This window comes from Schistocerca americana, chromosome 7 (assembly GCF_021461395.2).
Source record: "Schistocerca americana isolate TAMUIC-IGC-003095 chromosome 7, iqSchAmer2.1, whole genome shotgun sequence".
NCBI lineage: Eukaryota > Metazoa > Arthropoda > Insecta > Orthoptera > Acrididae > Schistocerca > Schistocerca americana.
In genome coordinates this window covers 64166427-64191657 of record NC_060125.1, presented here as the reverse complement: position 1 = coordinate 64191657, position 25231 = coordinate 64166427, and the positions used below count along the sequence as shown (strand labels likewise).

At 38.9% G+C, this 25231-nt stretch overlaps 1 protein-coding gene across 3 annotated transcripts in view; it reads left to right on the top strand.

Annotated features, from left to right (window-relative positions):
- Positions 1-21333, top strand: part of LOC124622101 (zinc finger protein Xfin-like) — a 76780-nt gene extending 55447 nt beyond the window's left edge. The window contains exons 9-13 of one of the 3 annotated variants that reach the window (XM_047147703.1): positions 17373-17456; positions 17587-17658; positions 17792-18021; positions 18133-18409; positions 20934-21333. In XM_047147703.1, coding sequence (XP_047003659.1) covers positions 17373-17456; positions 17587-17658; positions 17792-17856 — 221 coding nt within the window. In that variant the 3' untranslated portion in view covers positions 17857-18021; positions 18133-18409; positions 20934-21333. Of the gene's footprint in view, positions 1-17372; positions 17457-17547; positions 17680-17791; positions 18022-18132; positions 18410-20933 lie in introns of those variants that run through there. The other 2 variants (XM_047147704.1, XM_047147705.1) reach the window with 2 other exon arrangements.
- The last annotated feature ends 3898 nt before the right edge of the window (positions 21334-25231 follow it).

Sequence of the window (25231 nt, the reverse complement as noted above, 5' to 3'; positions counted from 1 at the left end):
GCAGCTTGTTATTTTTGAATGAGTCATCATCAGTTGTAGAACTAATTTTGGGTGTACCTCAGGGAAGAGTGTTGGGACCCTTGATGTTCATGTTGTATATTAATGACCTTGCAGACTATATTAATAGTAACCTCAGACTTTTATTAGATGGTGCAATTACCTATATAAGTATTGTTTGAAAGAAGCTGCATAAATATTCAGTCAGATCTTGATAAGATTCAAAGTGGTGCTAAGATTGGCAACTTCCTTTAAATGTTCATAAATGTAAAACTATGCACCTCACAAAATAAAAAAAAAAGTTTGTATCCTATGAGCACAATATCAATAAGTCACAGTTGGAATCAGCTAACTCATACTAACAGGGATGTGAAATGAAATGACAACATAGGCTCATTCCTGGGTAAGCAAGGTGATAGACTTCAATTTATTGGAAAACTGCCATCAGTCTGCAAAGGAGATTGCTTACAAATCACTCATGCAACCCAGCCTGGAATACTGATAAAGTGTGTGGGACCCCTAGTAGATAAGACTAACAGGGGATATTAAACATGTACACAGAAGGGCAGCAGAAATGGTCACAGGTTTGTTTGACCTGTGTCACACAGAGATGGTGAAGAAACTGAACTGCAGACTCTTGAAGATAGAGGTAAATTATCCCCAGAAAGCCTACTTAAAATGTTTCAAGAATGAGATTTAAATGATAACTCTCAGAATACACTACATTCTCCTACTTATTGATCAGATAAGGATTGTGGGAATAAGATTAGATTAATTACAGCATACAGGAGGCATTTAATCAGTCTTCCTGCACTCAATATGTGAAACAAGTGGGAAGAAACCCCAATAACTGATGCAATGGGACATACCATGTGGCATGCACTTCAGAGTGGTTTTGCTTGAGTATGGGTGTAGATGTAGAGCACATTGGGGCAAATTTTTCCACTCTCTGATTTTACATAGCTGAAAAATGTATTTAACCATCTGGTTAGAAATGAGGCAAGTACATATAGAAATACTTACCACACATCATCCAATCGTAGCAACGTGGTAACTTCAGAATCATACCTGTTTTGACCATGCGTCCCATCAACACAAATACAATCACTTCCATATTTTACTAACAATTCCCAGATACACTGAGAACACACACACACACACACACACACACACACACACACACACACACACACACACACATCTCTTACCAAACGAGAAAGCGCTGGCATGTTGATAGCCACAATAAAATAAAAAACACACGCACACACAAATATTCAAGCTTTCGCAACCCATGGTTGCTTCATCAGGAAAGAGGGAAGGAGATGGAAAGATGAAAGGTTGTGGTTTTTAAGGGAGAGGGTAAGGAGTCATTCCAATCCCAGGAGCAGAAAGACTTACCTTAGGGGGAAAAAGGACAGGTATACACTCTCGCGCGCGCGCATACACACGTCCATCCGCACATATAGACACAGGCAGATATGTCTGCCTGTGTGTGTATATGTGCAGATGGATGTGTGTGCGTGTGCGGGGGCGTGTGCGTGGGCGTGTGCATGCGTATACCTGTCCTTTTTTCCCCTAAGGATTGGAATGACTCCTTACCCTCTCCCTTAAAACCCACATCCTTTCGTCTTTCCCTCTCCTTCACTCTTTCCTGATGAAGCAACCATGGGTTGCGAAAGATAGAATATTTGTGTGTGTGTGTGTGTGTGTGTGTGTGTGTGTGTGTGTGTGTGTTTATATGTTTTTTTATTTTATTGTGTCTATCAGCATACCAGCACTTTCCCGTTTGGTAAGTTAAAGCATCTTTGTGTTTTATATCTATTTTTCCCATGTGGAATGTTTGCCTCTATTCTTCTTCTTCTTCTTTTGAATAACCCATTTGGAGGGTACGATGAATCAACTTTGGCTACTCTTCATTGTATTAGATTTCTTCAGTTTCCAAATTTCCTTCATCCTTTTAGAGTGTTGTTCCCTTTCTTCTTGAGTCCACTTTCGTCTAGTTATTTTCTTTCTCTCCTGAAATTCTGCCTTTTGAACTGCCTTTCTGAAATGTGTTCTGTTTTCTATTGTGTCTATTGTAACTCCAGCATTTTCAATGCGCTTTTCAGTCTCTATGAACCATGCTGGCTTGGATTTGTAGCTATTGAGTAATGTGAATATCCGCTTGGTTAGTCTGTTGTTATCCATTCTGAATATATGTCCAAAAAACTGTAGTCTCCTCTTCCTCATTACATCAGTTAGTTTCTCCGTTTTCAGATATAGCTCTCTGTTTGGTCTTAACCTGTATTCAGCATTATCGTTTCTTTTAGCTCCCAGTATTTTCCTTAAAATTCTTCTTTCGACCTTCTCTAGTTTCTCAAGATCTCCATTTCTTGTTAGTTTAAGTGTTTCTGCCACATAGAGAGCTTCAGGTCTGGCCACTGTTTGGTAGTGTCTTAATTTCGTGTTCCAGGACAAGGATTTTTTATTATAAACGTTTTTGGTAATATGAAACACTCTTTCCATTCTGTGCGCTCTAGTTTCTATAGCTATCTTTTCTTTGGCATTGTATGTAATCCACTCTCCTAGGTATTTAAAGGAATCTGTTTTGTGTATTGTGTTGTTGTCAACTGCAATATTTTGAGGAGCATCACAGATGTTTGTCATAAACTTTGTTTTTTCATAGGATATTTGTAGTCCTACTTTGGCTGCTTGTTTTTGTAGTTCTCTTATTTGTTCTTGGGCATTGTCTAGTGAATCTGTAATCAATGCCATGTCATCTGCGAAGGCTAAACAGTCGACAGTGATCTTGTTTGGATTTATCCCTAGTTGAATCCCTTTAGTATTTATGGCCTTCCTCCATTCTCGAACTACCTTCTCCAAGACACAATTGAAAAGCAGAGGTGACAGACCATCTCCCTGTCGAACACCTGACTTTATTTCAAACGATTTTGAGAACTCTCCCCTAAATTTTACTTTCGATTTTGTATTTGTCAAAGTACCTTTAATTATTGCAGTTGTTTTAGCATTGAGTCCCAATTCTTTTAAGATATCAAGCAGTGTATTTCTGTCAACTGAATCATAGGCTTTTTTTAAAATCCACAAAGGTAATTACATATTTTAAGTTCCTGATTTTCCTCATTTCTATTATGTTCTTTAAATTTAGTATTTGTTCTGCACATGACCATCCCTTCCTAAATCCAGCCTGATACTCTCCTAGCTGTTTGTCAAGTATCTCTTCTGCTCTTTTTAAAAACGCCTTAGACAAGATCTTATATGTCACTGGTAAGAGGGATATTCCCCTACAATTGCTAGGATCTGTTTTCTTCCCTTTTTTATGTAGTGGATGTATTAATGCAGATGTCCAGTCTGGTGGTAATCTGTGTGTTGTCCAGATTTCTTTTAGTATTTCTGATAGACACTGCATCATGTTGTCACTAGAGTACTTCCATAGTTCAGCAACTATATTATCCTCTCCAGGGGCTTTATTATTTTTAAGCTCTTTTATGATTTCTTTTATTTCTTCTGTGGTTGGCGGCTTGGAGTCTGGTGGTGTTGGGTTTACAATATTGAAATTAAATTTTTCTTTCAGTGGATAACAGTTATGTAGTTCTTCAAAATATTCAGCAAGTATTCTACAGTTCTCTATGCTATTGTATGCAGTTTTCTGCGTTTTTGGGTCCGTGAAAAATAGACTAGGAGGAGAGTATTTCCTTAAGTTACTTTTGAAAGTTTTGTAAAAGTCCCTAGCATTGTTCTGTTTGAAGTTGGAGTCTATTGATGCTAGTTGGTCTTTTATGTATTGAACTTGGATCTTTTTAAGGCCTTTTGAAGCTTGCTTCCGGGCTTCTTTTAGGGAGTTCCTATTTTTATCATTTTTGTTGGCATTCCAAATGTTCCAAGCTCGTTGTCTTGTTAGGATTAGTTTGTCGCACTCATCATTCCACCAGGCATGTTTCCATTTTTTGGTAAGGAGAATGGTTTCTTCTGCTGCCTGTACTATATCTTTTTGAAGTTGTTCCCATGTTAGAGGTGTTTTCTTTTCCAAAAGTGTCGTGAAATTGTGTTCCTTGGTTAATTTCTGAGTGTCAAACTTTTTAAGTTGATATTTGCTCTTTCTTTTATATATTGGTCTAATTTTGAATTTAACGACAGATAGATAGTGATCTGAATCTAAACTTGCACTCTTAGCAACTTTTACATTGAGTATCTCTGATGCAGACAGTCTGCTTATAGCAACATGGTCAAGTTGTTTCTCCCCACAGACTGGATTCGGGGATACCCATGTAGTTTGTTTTCTAGGGAGTTTTTTGAAATATGTAGACTTTAGAACTATGTCATGTTCTCTGCATAAACTAACAAGTCTTTCTCCATTTGTATTGGTTCTTTTATGTGCAGGGAATTTGCCTACTATGGATTGGTGATGATGTTCTTTGCCGATTTGAGCATTAAAGTCTCCCAACAATATTATTGTGTTTTTGGATGAAATCTGGTCTAAGGTGTTTGACAGTTCCTGCCAAAAAATTTCTGTTTGTTCTTTTTGTGTTCTGTTTTTCTCATTTGTTGGTGCATGTGAGTTTACAATGGTATACAGTTTGTTTACTGATTTGAAGGTTAATGTTGAAAGCCTTTCATTGACAGATTTAAATTCTACTATCAAGTTTAATATATTTTGGTTTACAATGAATCCTGTTCCAAATTGGGGTACATTCTTCATAACTCTTTTTCCTGGCTTCCCTTTGAATATTCTGAACCCCTCTGAATCAAATGAATGTTCATCAGTATACCTTGTTTCTTGGAGTGCAGTTATCATTATATTTTTCTGTTTTATAAAATTTATTAACGTTTTAAGTTTTCCTGTTTTTAGAAGTGAGTTTACGTTGAACGTTGCCAAGTAGTTAATATTTTTGTGTTTAATTTTATTTGTTGCTTGCTTAAGGCAGGTTTCAGGATGCTCCGACTCATCCTTCGCACATTGCTGTAGGCCCCCAGAATCCGAATGCTTACTTTTAATTTCCTTAGAAATTGGAGATTGGTTACTCCCTGGGGTAAAATCTCTTACAAGGTGCGTATCCATTGTTGATTGTTTGTTGGGTTAGGGGAACAAGTCCTCTAAGGATTCTACTCGAGGTTATTAGCTCCGAGGAATGGTTTTCAGCCGCACCACTGGTGGACAGACACTGACCACTCAGCCGCTTGTTTCAAGACAGACGCCAAGTGGATTTTTTTTTTTTTTTTTTTCTTCTTTGGTTGCCTCTTCCGCTAGTTCCGCCGTACCGAGAGCTATTCCCTCTGCCTTCACTACCGTTGAGGTCTTCACTGTAGTCCTAGCAAGGAGCCCTTACAAGGTGTTATCACCCAGGCCAGGTGAACCTTGGTTTTTTAGCGAGGTTGTTACTCCTCCCCCTCCTCCTTCCTCACCTCTTGTATGGTGAGGCCCCGGGCTTGGGACCGGTGTAGCGTAGCGGAGTTTGCCTCTATTTTATATATATATAAACTTGTGTGCGAGTACACCCGTCCTTTTTTCCCCCCTAAGGTAAGTCTTTCCACTCCCGGGATTGGAATGACTCCTTACCCTCTCCCTTAAAACCCACATCCTTTCGTCTTTCCCTCTCCTTCCCTCTTTCCTGATGAGGGAACAGTTTGTTGCAAAAGCTTGAATTTTGTGTGTATGTTTGTGTTTGTTTGTGTGTCTGTCGACCTATCAGCACTTTCATTTGGTAAGTCCCATAATCTTTGTTTTTAGATATATAGTTCCTACGTGGAATGTTTCCCTCTATTATATATACACACACACACACACACACACACACACACACACACACACACACAAAGATGATGTGACTTACCAAACGAAAGCGCTGGCACGTCGATAGACACACAAACACAAACATACACCCAAAATTCAAGCTTTCGCAACAAACTGTTGCCTCATCAGGAAAGAGGGAAGGAGAGGGGAAGACGAAAGGAAGTGGGTTTTAAGGGAGAGGGTAAGGAGTCATTCCAATCCCGGGAGCGGAAAGACTTACCTTAGGGGGAAAAAAGGATGGGTATACACTCGCGCGCACACACACACACATATCCATCCACACATATACAGACACAAGCAGACATATTTAAAGTTGGTATCTTCCTTTCCTTTAACCCTTCTGCTGGAAGGAGGAGCCACTGGCTCTGAAAGCTTGCATAAATAGTTTTTTTCCTTCTGGCACCACTCAATAAGTAAATTTTTTATCTACGCGATACACACAGATTGTCACTTTACTTAATTTCTTCTAACCAAGGCAACAGTTTGTTGCGAAAGCTTGAATTTTGTGTGTATGTTTGTGTTTGTTTGTGCGTCTATCGACGTGCCAGCGCTTTCGTTTGGTAAGTCACATCATCTTTGTTTTTAGATATATTTTTCCCACGTGGAATGTTTCCCTGGTCATCTCTGCCCAAACTCTTTGTCTTTAAATATGTCTGCTTGTGTCTGTATATGTGTGGATGGATATGTGTGTATGTGCGAGTGTATACCCGTCCTTTTTTCCCCCTAAGGTAAGTCTTTCCGCTCCTGGGATTGGAATGACTCCTTACCCTCTCCCTTAAAACCCACATCCTTTTGTCTTTCCCTAACCTTCATCCCTATGAAATCCCCAAACCACCTCTGGCTCCTATCCTTGTAACCGCCCCCGATGCAAAACCTGTCCCATGCACCCTCCCACCACCACCTACTCCAGTCCTGTAACCCGGAAGGTGTACACGATCAAAGGCAGAGCTACGTGTGAAAGCACCCACGTGATTTACCAACTGACCCGCCTACACTGTGATGCATTCTATGTGGGAATGACCAGCAACAAACTGTCCATTCGCATGAATGGACACAGGCAGACAGTGTTTGTTGGTAATGAGGATCACCCTGTGGCTAAACATGGCTTTGTGCACAGCCAGCACATCTTGGCACAGTGTTACAACGTCCGGGTTATCTGGATTCTTCCCACCAACACCAACCTATCCGAACTCCGGAGATGGGAACTTGCCCTTCAATATATCCTCTCTTCTCGTCATCCGCCAGGCCTCAATCTCCGCTAATTTCAAGTTGCCGCCACTCATACCTCACCTGTCTTTCAACAACTTCTTTGCCTCTACACTTCTGCCTCGACTGACATCTCTGCCCAAACTCTTTGTCTTTAAATATGTCTGCTTGTGTCTGTATGTGTGGATGGATATGTGCGTGTGTGCGAGTGTATACCTGTCCTTTTTTCCCCCTAAGGTAAGTCTTTCCGCTCCCGGGATTGGAATGACTCCTTACCCTCTCCCTTAAAACCCACTTCCTTTCGTCTTCCCCTCTCCTTCCCTCTTTCCTGATGAGGCAACAGTTTGTTGCGAAAGCTTGAATTTTGTGTGTATGTTTGTGTTTGTTTGTGTGTCTATCGACCTGCCAGCGCTTTCGTTCGGTAAGTCACCTCATCTCTGTTTTTATATATAATTTTTCCCACGTGGAATGTTTCCTTCATATATATATCTTCCTCCCAGCAGAACAATGGAAAGGGAAGGAAGAGTGGTGGAGGGAAAGGAACTAAATAGTTTTAGGGAAAGTCATCCAGAACCTTGAATGAGAAGGAAAGACTCTTTCAAAAAGAAGAGCTGTAGTAAGGACAGTTTGGAGTGATACAAATGGTGGGAGTGGCAAAAAGGAGAAGCGGAGAGTGCAAAAAGATAGAAAAATGGAAGAAAAGCAAGCAAAAACAGGCAGTGGTTAACAAGAGGAAATGAGTGGGTGAGAGTTTCTCACCACAAAAGTTGTCTATATGATACAAAAAATTATTTGAAAAGAAAAAATCTGTAGGGAAAGTTGTGAAAGAGAGAGAATTGTAAAAACTGGGCAAACAGAAAAAGAAAGTCTTTCTTTCTCATCCTGTCCGGTTTGTGTCCCCTGACCCAAAGTTCTGGGTGACTTTTCTGAATTCTACCCATTTTCTCACACCTCTACAGTTCACTTCCCTTCACCCCTCTTCCTTTCCTTTAACCCTTCTGCTGGAAGGAGGAGCCATTGGCTCTGAAAGCTTGCATAAATAGATTTTTTTTCCTTCTGCCACCACTCAATAAGTTAGATTTTTTATCTACACAATACACACAGATTGTCACTTTACTTAATTTCTTCTAACCGAGCTTTGTCACTCATTCTATCTCTTGGATATCTGTCTGATTGAAGCCTGCAAATCTGTGCCAGTCCTAGGACTTTGTGGGATCTCCTTTCTCCAAATTTGTAACCCATCCTATTCCATGAATTTTGTCAAGAACAGCACAAAACAGGATTCCTACAGCAAGTCAACCACTGTACTCTCCCGCTTTTGTTCCATCAGCTGCAGATTACTAAACTCTGATCATGGCCGACATGAGTGGATACAAAATTGACTCCCTATTACTTTCGAATAAAGGACTTTCATCGCTGCAAGACATTTATCATTGATTTCGCTACTTCCTGTCAATTTCAGTTTTCTGCTTACTTAATCCTTGGACATAAATTGACCTGACGAATAGAAAACATAACATCATGTTGAGCTATCAACAACAAACTTAGTGCCAAAGGGTTTGATGAATTTGGATTGTGTAGCACCTTCCATTTCCACCTTCAAAATTTATCTTCTCCAGACGATTCCAGCTCTTTAGGTTTCCAACATATTTGTATAGGGCTGAAAATGTAGCATTTATTTTTAGCAAAAGTCACATTTCTTTCTTTGTAAATGATTAGACATAGAAATTTAAAAGGTTGTCACACTACATGCCTGAAGACAAAGTTGTAATGGTTTGAAATAAATTTCCGTTCATTAGGGAGCTTTTTGACTGGAATGTTTGCTTTTGCAAAAAATTCAGTATGTTATTTTGTGAAATGGTTGTTGCTTGTTTTCCTTTTTTGTCTCTCTTTAAGCTTTGAACTAATGACTGTATCTATTGAGAAGCAGCAGCATTTTGCGACTGGTGAATTGAATGCTTTTCTGATTTAAGGTGTTTCACTGTAGCCATATCTACACTACTCAAGGTTAAATCTAACTTTGGCTCAGAAGGGGGTAAATTATGCTGCCACAAAAGTCTTTGGTCACTTACCTAATAGCATCGAAAGTCTGACAGATAGCCATATAGCATTTAAAAGGAAATTAAAAGAATTTCTGAATGGCAACTCCTCCTGCTCACTAGGTGGATTTTTGGATATAGTAAGTGAGTAATTTCCCCATCCCTCAACCAAAAAATAAAAAAAAATAAAAGTCATGTAATATTTTGTGTAATGTAATATCTTGTACAGACACCTTTTATTAACCTGACTCGTTCGACATCATTATGAAGTGTCCTATTCATGATCTATGGAACAAGTACTAATCTAAAAAAAATCTGCAGAATATTAATTTCGTCTTTTTGTGGGCATTCATCACCATACAACCCACACTTGACAATGTTACGGATAGAACCGACAAGGTATTTAGCTTAGAAGTAGAATGAAAAACAACTATTTGCATATCGGGAAGAATTTTGGTGCAGTTGAAATACAAAAGGCGTTCAAAAAGTTTTCACAGTTGTCTCTAATTTTTTCATTTTTTGCAGGAGGAGAACGAAATTTTTTGTGAACATACTTGGAACATTGAGCTGTACATTAAGCTTATTTAGTGTAGCCTCCACCAGCTATGATGCATCTGGCCCAACGTTCTTTCCATGATGTAAATGCACTTTGGTAAAATTCTGGGGATTGATTTTTACATCATCACTTTACAAAGGAAATAAGGTCTTTCTCACCAGCAAATGTTTTACTGCGCAGGTGGGCCTTCAGACGACCAGAGAGGTAAAAATCAGACGGAGCCAAGTCCGGACTGTAGGGAGGATGAAGAACAATTTTCTCCTGTCATAAGGGGTGAATGGGTTTGGCAGTTTCATAGTGTAGTCTTATGAACTGCACAGATTTTTCTGTACCCTAGTGACTGTGCAGTGATACCACACTACCCAATGACAAATGAGTCGTTTTAGCAGGCTTTTGTCACACATTTGTCGTTTTGGATGATTTGATCAATGGCCTTCTTATTCACATCACTCACTGACGCCGATGGTCTACTGCATCATGGATTGTCCAGTAGAGAGAAATCACCTTCTTTAAACCTCTGCAACCACCGCTGGATGCTGCTGTGATCCACTGTGTCCTCCACATAAACAGGGAGCAACTTTCTGTGAATCGATGTGGCAGAGTCATTGCCGGTCTTGAAGAGGAACTCCATCACTGACCATTGCTGCAACCTGACATCTACTTCAAGGTCCATTATGGCTCACCTCTAAATAAAAGAAAATACTATTATATACCAACTTATAGCTAAATGTTCCAAGTATGTTCACAAAAAATTTCATTCTCCTCCTGCACAAAATAAAAAAATTAGAGACAGCTGTGCAAAACTTTTTGAACGCCCTTGTACTTTGAAAGGATTTGTTTTTCAATTGTTACATTGCCAAGTGCGGGCACTATAAACTGGCAGCCACCTGTTAGGCTAAACAAATTGCAGTTATGACCCCCAGAGGGAAAAGGAGTGGTATAGGGGAAATAAGCAGTGGCAGGACAACAGCCTACACTTGTCTTCTGTATTTCTGCAGGAGCATAACTGACACGTGGTCACCAGGACCACTGATTCCTTCTGGTATTGTGAGGTTCCTACTCAAACTCCATAATGGACCAGGATTAGTCTCTCTACTCAGTTCAAAATACAAAATGAACAACAAGCAACACACAACAAACGACATCTGATAACAGTTATCGTGCGATTACTTGCTGAGGTCTGCAGTGTCGTAAATGAGGTAGTTCAGACGCAACCTCTACAGCTATTCAATGCAATCACAGTTCAAAACATCTGCTCCCTAAACCTGCAACATTAAATCTATTCACATTATGTCAATTTTTTAACTGTAGTCGGCAAACAAACATACGCGTTTCTTTGTTCTAAGGTGCTAGATCTCACAGCTTAGTACTACACTGCATTATGTGGCAAGTGTTTTACACAGACCATTCCACTGCTCACAGTTGGCATGGCACCAGAGCATTGAGTGCACAGATGTGTCATTGCATTTATGCACTCTTTTTGTTTTGCAAACACATTCTTATACACATTACCTTTTCAAACCGGACTTCACCAGGCAGTGCACAATACCAGTAACCAAAAACTTGTTACATTTTAATATTTAAATGCAGAAAATAAAGCTATTTCAAGTTATCTCTGATAAAGTAGTTCATCTGGATACATTTTGCTATAAAATAGCATCTATTGGATAAATTCACATTTTTGCATCTTGAGGCAGAATTCACATATATATTCAGATTTATCACAAAATGTGAATTTTTCAGGTCCTTATGTATTGGAAATGATCCACCCACACTTGATCCAATGGTTTCAGTATGTCGTGTGAGAAAAATGTGAGTTGGGTTTCACACGATCCATGGTTTTGGAATCCATGCTGTTTGACATGGAGGAGGTCATTCTGTTGAAAATACCACATCTTGTTTGAGCTCAGATTATGTTCTAAGATTCTACAGCCCGTCAGTATTAGGGATACTGGACAATAGTTTTGTGGATCACTTCTGCTACCCTTCTTGTAAACAGGTGTGATCTGTGATTTCTACTAACTATTGGGCACAATTTTTTGTTTGAGGGCTCCACAATAGATTGTAGTTGGAAAAGGGGCTAACTCAGCTACAAGTTCAGTATGGAATCTGACAGGGATTCCATTGTGTCCTAGAGTTTCATTCAGTTTTAATGATTTCAGCTGCTAACACTAACATAAAGTTCACTCATCGTTTCAGTAGTGCGGGAATTAATTTAGGCCAGTTCTCCTGGGATTTCCTGTGTAAAGGAATATTTGATAATGAGGTTAAGCATATCAGTTTTTGCTTTGCTACTCTCAATTTCAGTTCCTGTCACATTTGTGACTGTGCAGAAACTAAATTTGATGCCACTAACAGACTTCACAGACAACCAGAAGTTCTTTGGGCTTCGTAAAAGATCATTTGACAACATTCTGCTGTAGCTATCATTGAAGGCTTCACACACTGCTCCCTTGGAAGCCAAATGTGTTTCATTCAGCATGTCTGTATCTGTAGCCCTATGTTCCCCCACCCCCACCTGTTATGCAGTATTCTGTTTCTTTAGAAGTTTCTTTGCCATGACTGTAGACTGTGGATGGACCCTCACGTTATGAATTGTTCTACAATGTACATATCCAGTGTATAGTCAATGATTTTTTTAAATGTGAGCCATAATTCCTTTACATGATCCTGTCCTGTGTTGAAAGTTCTTCGCTGTGACAGTACTGCCGTCTTCTCTAGTGTACTGAATGTTGTACATCTTTGTATATTGGTGATCATTTCTGCACCAACCATGTCTGACGTTGACATCCTCAAAGGGGTCAGTCCTATTTAATGCCATTAGAACCAATATATACTGATGTCCATCATGAGTGGGGTTCTGAACTATATGTTCTAGTTAGTTTTCTGAGAAGACATAGTAGTTTCTCACAGAAAGTCATGTCATGCTCACTACTAACAAGACTTTAATTTTCCCAATTTATTATTGGATGATTAAAGTCTTCACTGATGATTACTGTATAATTGGGGAACTTAGGTACAAGTGAACTGAGGTTTTCTCTAAATTTTTCAGTTACATCAGGAGGTGAATCTTGTGAGTGATTGGATCCAATACTGTTTTATGTTCACTCCTGATACTAAGTCTTCCCCAAACAATCTCACGTGTAGCATCAATTTCTACCTTGGTGAATTTGAGTGTCTTGTCTACTGCGACAAATACACCGCCTCTATTTCCTGTTGGCCCGTCTTTTAGATATACACTGAAAAATTTTTGACAAAAATCTTACTGCTATCAACTTCAGGTTTCAGCTAGCTTTCTGTATCTAGTATTCACTGCTTTTCAGGAGCGCTTCAAACCCTGGCACTTGACTGTGTTTTGGCAGTTAACTACTAGGATTTTAACAGTGTCTCGTGTAAGGGCCATTCTTTTGAACGTTAGACTTATACTTCCGGGCCATTCCATGCCAAGTGGTCTAATTTTGGGAGGAGTTCCCACATGACCATCATGGATTCTGCTGATATTTTTTGTGAGCATTCAAACATGATTCCAATAAACATTGGTAAAGGTTCATGATCACTAGTTCAATGCTTCCAGGGATTTGTCTGACCCCATAGTGCAGCTATCAACAGTGCACACGTGAGTTTTCGGCAACTTTGAGGCACTTCATCTCTGGTGATATTTTCTTGAAAGAAAGTAAACTAGGCCATTGTGGACAACTCCCTACACTTTCTTAAGTTACGTAATAAAAAAGATTTCCTGATCAATTCTTATATGGATAATTTGAATTAAAGTTGACTGAAAAAATTGATAAAGAAAATGTAAAGTTGAGCTTCTTATACCTCTGGAAATAATTATGGGATGAACCTGAAACAAAAACTTACCAAATTAAGATGTTAGCAAAAATGGTTATTTTTGGCTCACTTTCATAAAAAAGTCTTTTGCAAACTCCTTTAAACCATTTTCATTAGAAGGGTGATGATTTAAACAACAATGTGATCATGCAAGATCCTAAAAAATGAAACAGTGTGGAAGTGCTTTGAAAACAGATCTATATTCCAGTGGTACTCAAATCTGACATCTTTAATTATTTTGTACAATAGTTTAGTACTCTCTGGGGAATGTAATATCAGAAGTCCTGATGACTAGAAACTGAAATAAAGTCTGAATATCTTGAAAAACTTCAAAAAAGGGGTGTCTCTTGTCACAGCTCATGACATGGTTGTGATTTTTCTGCTGTAACTACAATATCAAACTGGCTATAAACTTCCCAATTTAACTGTGCATTTCCAAGGGAGTGGAAATCACAGTAGTAAAATTGTTGCATAACAGCTGTAGCACACATCATATAAATAGCCTTCAGGTTTTACACCATTGTAACATTGTGTGAATTTTGGTGAAGTGCTGCTTTTTATTATGTAATGCTCTTGATGTGCTAATTTAATTCCGGTTTGAGGTATAGCATATTTTATGTTAGCGTAGTTTGCAGTTTGTGGAACATTTGTGAAAAATTGTATGAATGTTGCTGTGGTCCATGGTGGCTTAACCACTGCTGCTTTTAAAGTGATGAAACCTGATTCGCTATTGCCATAGGGGCCATGCGCAATACCAATGCAGCAGTAGCCATGGGTGGATTTCTTTACCACAAGTTCCCAACTGTGATAAGGGTTTCTTTACATGGGAGCCCAGACTAATGATACTTAATAAGTGTCTGTCAAACCCCAAAGCTTGAAGAGGTCCCTTTTAGGATCCTAAGCCTATGTTTACTTCAAGCTACATGAATTTTTGACAGATTTCATTAATTTGCTGCAGAATGTCATGAGGAAATGGGAGTGTTTGGGAAGAAATGTTGATAAGACAGAACCCAAAAAATTAAACTTTTCAAATGTGATTGCCTCAAATTATTTGAGCCACAAAAAAGAAATAACTGTTCTTATCGTTGTATTCCTTATTCCACTTCAATTTTTATAAAAAGAATTTTGTAGAGCTGAGTGCTGTAGAGATGTCTAAAAAATGAAAGACTACTTATTTGCAGTTTTTCTGACTCACATTCATTTCCTAGTCACAAGGAGTTTTGATATTATCTTCAACAGAGAGTATTAAAGAAATGTTGAACATAATAAAAGATGTCAGATTTGGGTACCTGCGCAATATGGGCCCATTTTCAATGCACCTCCACCTTATCAGTTTTTAGGACCGTGTATGCTCACATTGCAAAACCAAATATAGTTTTTAGGTGGCTTAGAACATGGGCTTTCTAATGAAAATGGTTTAAAAGAGTTTGCAGAAGACTTTTTTTTTTGTAAAAGTGGGTTAAAAATAGCCATTTTTGGCAAAATCATCATCTTTGCCCTCAGCTTGTAAAGTATTGGAAAGTGGTAGGAGAGTAACATTTTAAATTCTAACACCTTGTGTTGGTAAATTATTAGATGCTGTGTCTCAAGTTCATCCCACAATTACTTCCATAGACATAAAAAGCTGAACTACACATTTTCTTTGTGTGTCTATTTTTTTCAGCAGTCTTTGTTTCAAATTATCCATACGAAAATGGTCCAGGAAATCTTTTATTATTATCTCACTTAAGAGAGCACAAAAAGGTGTACAAGATTGCTTGGTTTTTTATCTTTCGAGAAAATGTATTGTCACGAAGTTGCAAAAAGATCACATTATTATTGAGAGAGATGTGAGCTTGGATCAAGTAACTGGAAATGATAGTTTCAGCACAAGTGAAGGTTTGCCAGATAATAAAAAGAATATTTAATTATCTCGGAAGCTGTTGCTTGAATGGTAGTGCAGTTCAGCTGGTGAAAATAATGGCAACATTACTGAAAGGATATGTAGATGTCTTTTGAGCTCAGAATAGTAGTTCTTTCACTGGCCCAGAAAGGAGCCACAAGAGAGAACTTGTTCCACAGATAAGGCTATTTTCTACAAAGAAAACAAAATTGTCACATGACGTACCTATGGCAGAAGAAAACCATTTGGTGTCATCACTTCGCCATCCGCTTGTCTCGTACAAATTTATTCACTTGGCTCCGGCAGTTTTAATTAGGATTATTTGGCTTGTCGCCAGCTGCTTGTCACCTTTCCATTGATGACAAGCTTCAAACGCATTGACTATTGCGCACTTTAATTTTTCCAGAAATTCTCTATTTTGCTGTATTGTTCCACAAACTCGAATTTTCTTTTCAAGTAACTTCTCTGCAAGTTCTACACTGTTACAATAATTATCCATGGACAGTTGGTGATGCTTTCCTTAAGAAGGTGTCAGTAGTTCCATCACTGCCGGCCGGTGTGGCCGAGTTGTTCTAGGTGCTTCAGTCTGGAACCGTGCGACCACTATGGTCGCAGGTTCGAATCCTGCCTCGGGCATGGATGTGTGAGATCTGCTTACGTTAGTTAAGTTTAAGTAGTTCTAAGTTCTAGGGGACTGATGACCTTAGGTGTTAAGTCCCATAGTGCTCAGAGCCATTTTAGTTCCATCACTGTTTCTGCTAAAGGCGGTCCAGCACCGGAATATATCTTGAATGAGGAAATGTATCCCGTACTCAAATCACACAGCATCCGAATGAGTATGTCATATTTTGTAATTTTCGACAGATTGTAAACTTTAACTGTCAATGCCACAGTATCATTCCTTCATCAACTGAGATGTTTTTACTTAGATTAAATGTTTCTTTAAAGTTTTTGGAAGAATAATCAATTATGAATTGCACTTTGAATAGCTGGTCGGCATTATCCGGTTTATTGTTGTTGTCAGAAAAATGTAAAAATTATAATATTTGTCTGAATTGGTTGCGGGACATAATAATAATAATAATAATTATTATTATTATTATTATTATTATTATTTTTTTTTTTTTTTTTATTTTATTTTATTTTTTTTTTTTTTTTTTTACACTTCTCATAAGGATAGCAAGCCCAAACAATTTTCTAAGTTTGGGTCCCGCAACATTGACAAATTTGGCCTTTTTTTTTTTTTTTTTTTTTTTTTTTTTTTTATCCAGTTTCCTTCTATTGCAATTTTGACTTTAGTACTTGTTGCTTTCATTGTTAATATATTCAAATAGATCATTCCCAATTTATAATTCTACGATATCCTCAATGTTCCGTGTATCTTTAAAAAATATGTCTGGACCCAGAAAGCTTTCAAATTTATTATTGGTCCTCGGTTAATCAAAGTCTGACCACTGTGCACTGTCTTCTTTGTCTGATTGATCCAAATCAGTTGGCAACCGTAGTGTTCACTGAATTCTTCTTGGACATATTTCACTATCTTCCAACAATTCTGCTTCACTTTCATTTTTTTAATGTCCAGTGTCTTCTTCTTAACCAACCGAGTCGTCTGGAACATCAGACAGAACGTCCGCACATTCATCGTAAATAATGGTATCGTCTCTTTTATCTGCCATGATGAAAGGGCACAAGTACTTATAAAAACAGAAAACTTGTTGATGTGTGTAACTTATTGTTATTTAAACAAAACATCAACAGAATGCAAAAGATACTAAACTGCTGTCGTCTGCCACTGGATGATACTATACACACGGCACCACTTTGGTGTCGCCGACCGTTGACTGCTATTTCACGCTCGACACCATTGTGGTATCCCTGGACAGCAGAGTGTTCAGAACACTTCAGGATGTGGGTTTGTACCACTAATTTACAATCAGTGGGTAGTAATATTAAAATACATAAAATGTTCATGCTTTCAGCTCTATATCAAGTAGGTCTATGCCAGTATATATGTACAATGTCAGTTCAGTACCTATCTGTATTATCTGAACACCAACTCGAAATTATTTTCAGGGCCCAACGACACTGATGGAATTACTGTGGTGGAAGATGGCACTGAATTATGGCAGGAAGACCTGGAACAACACAGATTACCTGGTATGTGATGGCTAAATTCCTTTTAGTACACTCCATTTCGTGTGATTTAACTTTCACTTCATGTGCATACACTGCTGCTTTTTTATTCCAGTGTACATCGTCTGCATCCTGATTTAAAATTTATTTTCAGGACCTGTCATTGTGACTGTGGAGCATAATAGTGCCATGCCATGGCAACAGGACCAGCAGCACTTCACACCAGGTATGAGGTGGTAAATTCCAGGTAGTGCACCACATGGCAGTGAATTTGATTCATCTCTAAATCCATGCATGCACAATTTTATTTTCTGTTCCAATGTACTATGTCTCCGAACTGATTTAAAATCTATTTGCAGGTGTCAGCACTAAGCAAGGTGTTGCTGTGGAGCATAGTTATGCTATGCCATGGCATTTAGCATAGCGATACAGCACATGAGTGTAACAGCCTCAGCAGTGCTGGGTAGTATCAACTCCACGTGATGGTATGGGATCAGAAATAAACATGTCAGGGAAACCCTTCTGACAGTTTTATCCCAGATGTGTGGGTTCACTGTTCGGACGCAGGAGCAAATCTAGTCATGGTCAGGTTGGAACCATTTGATATATATCTCTTGAATCCCTTAAAATCACCTTTAGTGGCTACATCCAGCAGGTGCAGAGTTGGCATCAAATTCATGGTTCTTGGCAATTGTTCCAGGCTATCGGCACGAGCTGCGCCAGTTGCCAGCTACGCTGCGAGGATGGTGTCGCGACAGCAAATGACGGAAGCAGTGGCATTCGGTCACTGATTCACTTCCTTTTTCTGGCTGGGTGGCCAGTTCTTAGTATATAATATGTTACTTCTTTGTTCCATCATACTGTATCTGCATTACAGATTAAAATGTATTTTCTGGGCTCAACAGTAATCAAGAGTAGTCCTGTGAAGAAGTGCAATCCCATGCAGTGGGAGCCACAACTGTATCGCAGCACACCAGGTGTGTGATAGAAGATCACTTGGTAGTACATGAAATTACTCTGTTTTGTGATACTACCATAAGTTTGTCACTACTAACTCGAGATTCCAGATTAGGTTAAAAGCACAGTCTTGCTTTCCGGTACCTCCCTTATGTGGCTGACAAGGGGACCCTCCATACTGAAAATCATGGATTTTGATTCGCTTCAAATATGTTGCAGAGGCACTTATGCTGAGTGCCTGGCTATCTGGTTGATTAGCAACGGGCCTTGGTTTTTCAGAAAATCTATTTTGAAGTTCATTGCATGATTTGTACATCCGTAACGTTACATATATTTCGAGCAAGTCAGTGTAGCACATCGGTAAAGGTTCACATCTACCGCACTGGAGGTACTGTGTTCAAATCCCGCTTGTGTACCCCCCCAACCCCCCCCCCCCCCCCCATCCCCCACCCCCCTACCTGCCTCCCCAAAAATCGACCGAATTTTTAAATTTTATTTCAAAGAGTGTCAACAAACAGTGTAAGGTGTGCGAAATTATAAAGATGTATTCAGTTATTACATCTACACACACCCATTGCTTTGCATTAAATATATCATTAAAATGTTGTATGGATACAGCTCAAGCTGTGTGTCTTACACCTGTAAGTCCTAAGGTATGGATGAAAATATAAACTATTGAAATAAAAGACGTGTTTTTTAAGTAAGGTCCGTTTGAAGATAAGTGCACAACAAAAGGTTATTTCAAAAAAGTAAATTTATTTTCAGAAAATACATAATTCACTCTATTTTTCGACATAGTAGCAAAGTTTGTTGAAACGTATCATACCTCTCAACCAATTTTAAAATCCCTTCTTCATAAAAACTTGCTGCCTGCCCCGATAACCAAGAGTTCACTGTTGTTTTCATGTCGTCGTCGTCGTCATTGTAACGGTTGCCATTGAGGTGTTGTTTGAGGTGGAGGAAGATACGGTAATCGCTCGGCGCAAGATCAGGACTGTAGGATGGGTAGTCTAAAACTTCCCAGCCAAAACTTCCCAGCCAGAACTGTCCAATAAATCGTGGGTCTGACCTGCAGTGTGAGGTCTTGCATTGTCATGGAGAAGAACAATTTCCTTTGTCAGCATGTCGTGTCTTTTGTTTTGAATTGCACTGCGTAGCTTTCTCAGGGTTTGGCAGTGTGCTTCTGCATTTATAGCGGTTCCTCGTTGCATGAAGTCAACCAACAAAACACCATGCCTGCCCCAAAACACTGACACCATGATTTTGCACTCAGATGGAGTCTATTTGGCCTTCACCTTTACAGGCGAGTGTATGTGTCTCCATTCCATGCTCTGTTGCTTTGATTCAGGCATGATATGCGAAACCCATGTTTCGTCTCCAGTTAGATCTGACTTAAGAAGCTGTCACCTTATTCATGATAATAAGTCAAGAATTTCATCACACACTCAAATCTTTGGTTTTTGTGGTCCTCTGTTAGGAGTTTCGGGATCCAACAGGAGCACAGTTTCCTAAGCTTTAGGTATTCATAAACAATGTTGTAAAGCACTGATCTCGACACGTCAGGAAATTCGTTTGAGAGACCTGTTATTGTGCGATGCCTTTTCTCACGAATCCTCGCTTCAACTAAAGCCAAAGGGCAATCGGAGCTGTCCTCATCACGGACATTGTCACGGCCATCTTTGAATTCTTGTACCAACTTATGCACTTTGCTTTCACTCATAACAGTGTCCCATACACTTCGCAAATCTGTCGATGAATTTCTCCAGCAGACAGGTTCCTTGCTGACAAAAACTGTACCGTTGAGTGAACCTCACACGCAGCAGGTGAGTTGATAATCTTGAACATCTTGAAAGCACAGAACAGAACTGTACAGGTTAGCTACAGAGCTGAAACTGAGCACAGTTGTTCCCATGGCATGCCGGTACACGATGCAGGTGCTTGTTGCCATATGCATGCGAACTACTAGTGTCTACAACAAAACAGACCTTACTTGAAAAACATGCTTCGTAGTTTTACCCAACCAACTGTGATGTGTATCTGCATAGATTGTGCTTGTTCACGATGTTGAAACAGTCTTTGTCTTCTCAAGGAAAACTTGATACATCTGTATCACAATTTTTGCAACTAGAAGAGCAATATTTGTGATTGCAGCCAGATTATAAGCACTACTACTACTGCTGCTGCTGCTGCTGCTGCTGCTGTTGCTGCTGCTGCTACTACTACTACTACTACAACTACTACTATTACAGTGAACTAATGTTTATGTAAAGTCCTTGTTTCCAACCACATTTCACTTCAATTTTTTTTGGACAATTCAGAGAGCATAAATATATGCTAATGCCTATTTTCGAATTATTGCTTGTGCTGTTGTAATGTAATGACTAAATGCAGAAGAAACTACAGTTGAGGTTAGTCAGACAGCCAGCTCGAACTAACAGAAGTTAACTGTCATAACATTTTATTTCTGTTCATTGCAATTTTAAGTGAATAGTTTCACTAAAGTCCACCTGGGTGTTTTGTGTAAAACATCCTTTTCTTCCTCAGGTAGACGATGTTGGCACATCGAAGGATGGCGATTCAGCTCCAGCATCTTGCAAACTGAAGGTGGATCTTGCAACAAACAATGTTGCGGATGTCTACAGTAACCGTATATTTATAGTGAATAATCCAGCATCCTCACGGACAGTTCATGAGTCACTAGATATTCAGACATCCACACCTAGGTCCTCAACAACTAAGAAAAGAAAGCAAAGTGAAGAATATGGATCTGCAGTTCAGCTGATAGCAAAGGCACTCCAGGAAGATGTTGATGGTGATGGTGATGAAACAGTCCTGTTTGTTAAATTTTTCAGAGCGGAAATTAAAAAAAAAGAAGTCATCTGAGATTATAACTAATGAAAGTATTGTATCGAGATTGATGAATAAATTTAATTTTGAAATGTAATTTGCTTCTAGACTATGGAACTATATTCTGTACCTGTCTCACGATGTATCCTAATATTACCTTCAGAGAGAGAATAATATGGGATCATTCATGTCTCCAGGCAGTGTTTCTTCATATGATCAAACTGACTGCATTTATTCACAGGCAGTTGTAAGTAATTAACTGTGTGCAGCAAATCTCTCTAAATCTGATCAAATAGAGAACAGACTGTTGTCAGTATTTTTGCACACTATGATCAGTTTATTTAGGTAATTCAGCCATCCAATATGAGCCGTGTTATAGGAGCATGTGAAATATTGCATTATAACAACCTATTTCGTGTAGAATTAAATTCAAGGTTAAAGCAACATTATATAATACTGGTATTTCCCATCTTTATGTACTTTCATTTTGTATGATAACACACTTTCAGTGAGGTGAAATCTGCCTGCTTTTTTAGTCCTATTTAATAGTTAGTTTGAAATGAAATGATCAGCTCAATCATCTACATAATTAAAGGGTTACATTTCATGCATCTCTGTTTAAAATGACATTGTTTATGTGAATGCAGCGTGCTGTGTAACTTATTTTTGCAGAAATTTGGGCACAGCTCCCTGTTCAGATAAAGTGCACCTCACATAGGAATGTGGCCCAATATTCAGCAGCTAGCCATTGGTTACAAGAATCTCTTTCCTGCTAGGTGCACTATTGTCATACTTCACAGCAATGCAATTTAATTCACAAAGCGAGCATATTATTCATTCAATTATCGGGTTATTTTCTTGCTGCCTTATAACTGTGAACATCTATCTTTAAATGTGATAGCGCGATTTCCAAATAAATGTGTCAAGTGATGGCAATAGATGTGAAGTGCTTAACAAACAGGCGACGGGGATAATTTACCGTGCTTACAGCTTCTTCAAATGTTAATCTGAAAGTGAGGCTCCCATTGTTGACATTTTGAAGACACAAGAAAGAACTGCAGAAGTGTGTGGTATAGGCAAGAGAACTGTACAGTGAATGATTAATAAGTGTCAGAGCTATAGAAACATCAGGAGAAGTTGCTTTCGCGTCGCCCTGGAAAGTGTCGAAATCGCAAGGAACCTGTAACACAAATGGACGATTTTGACAAGGATAATTTAAGGCGCTCCATCTTTGAAATGTATACAAATGGTGAATATCCGACTTCACAAAAACTTGTTAAAATTATGAATGACAAAACTGGCTTCAAAGGAGGTGCTTCATCAATGCAAACAATTTTAAAAGCCATTGGTTTCAAATATATTAAAAGTAATGATGGGTGAAAGTTTTTAATGGAATGAAGCGACATAGCTGCAACATGAGCCACATTCCTTGGAAAGATCCACAAAGTAAGAAAAGGTAGTTAAACAGTGTATTACCTGGATGAAATGTGGGTGAATCAAAATCATTCCAGAAACAGCTGCTAGAAAATGAGTGAGTGATGGTAGTGGCGGTTTTAATGTTCCCATAGGGAAGAGTTCTCGAATAATTATTCTGCATGCTGGCTCTTCTTCCGGTTTTAACTCTGAGAGTAAACTTGTTTTTAGATGTAAGAAAAACAGCAGTGACTACCATTTGGAAATGAATGTAGTCACTTTCAAGAAGTGGTTCACTGAGCAGTTCTTGCCATACCTGGCTCCGCAATCAGTCATTGTAATGGACAACTCAGCTGTGACAGATAAAACACCAGGAAAGTGGATATTGTGCTCTAGCTTAAAAATAAAAGTATTGCACACAGTATTAGCTAGACACATGAGTAACTCCTGCAGCTCGTTAATTTAAACTAGTCACATGAGAAAGCATACGAACTTAATTTCCTTGCACGTGAATGCGGTCACACAGTTTTGCATTTACCATCTTACCACTGCCGTATAATCCTATCGAATTGATTTGGGCACAATCTAAAGGCTATGTGGCAGAAAGAAACAAAACATTCAAGATAGCAGACACTGAATCGCCTGTGCATGAAGCAACAGACAACAGATTGTGTGCAGCACACTGAAAAGCTTCAGGAAGATGTCTTGATAGGGAGGCGAAGATGGATAGAAGCCTTGAATCCATAATCGTAAATTTGTAGTCAGATGGTACACAAACAGTCAGATGGCAGTGACGATGGTATTAGTACAACACAGACTCAGGAACAAAGTAAGGTAATAATAGTTCTTGTTTTTACAGACTCATAATTTAAAAAAAAGTATTTTTGTGTTTGAAAATATCAATTGCATATGTAATATATGAAAAGTCCTGGCGTTTACGGATTTGGAATTTGTATCCTAAGAAGTATGCAGACATTAACTTTTTATGAGTGCTGACCCTATAATTTTCAGTTTATTGACCAAGACGAATAAGCTAGTTTCTTTGTTAGCTGTGAACTGTAAGCTTTTCTCAGCATTTACTATGCACTTGCGAGAATACAGCCAGATAAATTTGTCAAAAACTCTGATATTTTGACAGGTAACAACCTGTCATTTTTAAGGCACAAATTGGAAAATGTCTTAAAATAACAGGAAGGATTACCTGTCGAGATATCGGTCGATTTTGGTGGACTTATAGGGCAACATTCCCTTGAGTTATTTGCAGACGATGTACATTGTTTGGTTGCTTCGTGGATAACAGGTGTGGTATCTAACTCTACGAGGTGTGGCTAGAAAAAAACCGGACTGATGCGGGAAAAAACATTTATTTACAATTATTTACAATTTCATGTTATCTCCTTCAATGTACTCTCCTCCTCGGTCTCTACACCGCTCCATACGAATTTTCCACTGTTCATAGCAATGCTGCAGATCATTTTCGGTAAGTCCATACATTACTTCTGTCGCTTTTTCTTTTACTGTTTCAACAGTCTCAAATCTAGTTCCTTTCAAAGCTGACTTGACTTTAGGGAAAAGAAAAAAGTCACAGGGGGCCAAATCAGGTGAGTAGGGTGGATGATCTAAGATGGGAATGTTGTGTTTTGCCAAAAACGTCTTCACTGACAACGCACTGTGAGCGGGGGCATTGTCTTGGTGAAGGATCCATGACTTTTTTCTCCACAAATCGTTCCGTTTTCTCCGTACTCGCTCACGTAGGGTAGCCAGGACGCTAATGTAGTAATGCTGATTCACTGTTTGTCCCTCTGGTACCCAATCAATGTGCACAATCCCTTTGATGTCAAAAAAAAACAATCATCATTGCCTTGAATTTCGATTTTGACATTCGTGCTTTTTTTTGTCGTGGAGAACCAGGAGTTTTCCAATGCATCGATTGGCGTTTAGTTTCGGGATCGTAAGTAAAAAACCACGATTCATCGCAAGTAATAACATTTTGTAAGAAGGTGGGATCACTTTCAATGTTGTCCAGGATGTCAGAACAAATCATTCTTCGGCGTTCCTTCTGTTCAATTGTGAGACACTTTGGAACCATTTTTGAACACACTTTGTTAATGTTGAAACTTTCATGAAGGATCTGCCTAACACTTTCCTTGTCAACTCCTGTTAACTCAGACACTGCTCTGATTGTTAAACGGCGATCTTGTCGAACATTTACCGATTTTTTTCAATGTTTGCATGAGTTTTTGCTGACAATGGTCTGCCAGTGCGAGTGTCATCACTGGTGTCTTCGCGGCCATCTTTAAATCGTTTAAACCACTCAAACACTTGTGTTCGCGATAAACAATCATTGCCGTACACTTGTTGTAACATTACAAACATTTCACTTGCAGATTTTACTAGTTTGAAACAAAATTTGATGTTAACACGCTGTTCTTTCTGTACACTCAACATTTTCCGACGCACAGACAAAACGTCAACTACTTAAAACAGACGCCACGGGCAGACTGAGTGCAGGAGGCAGATGAAACTCGAGCAGTAGGCGGAGCGAGAGTCACGTGACAGGCCACGCGACTTTCAGCCTTATT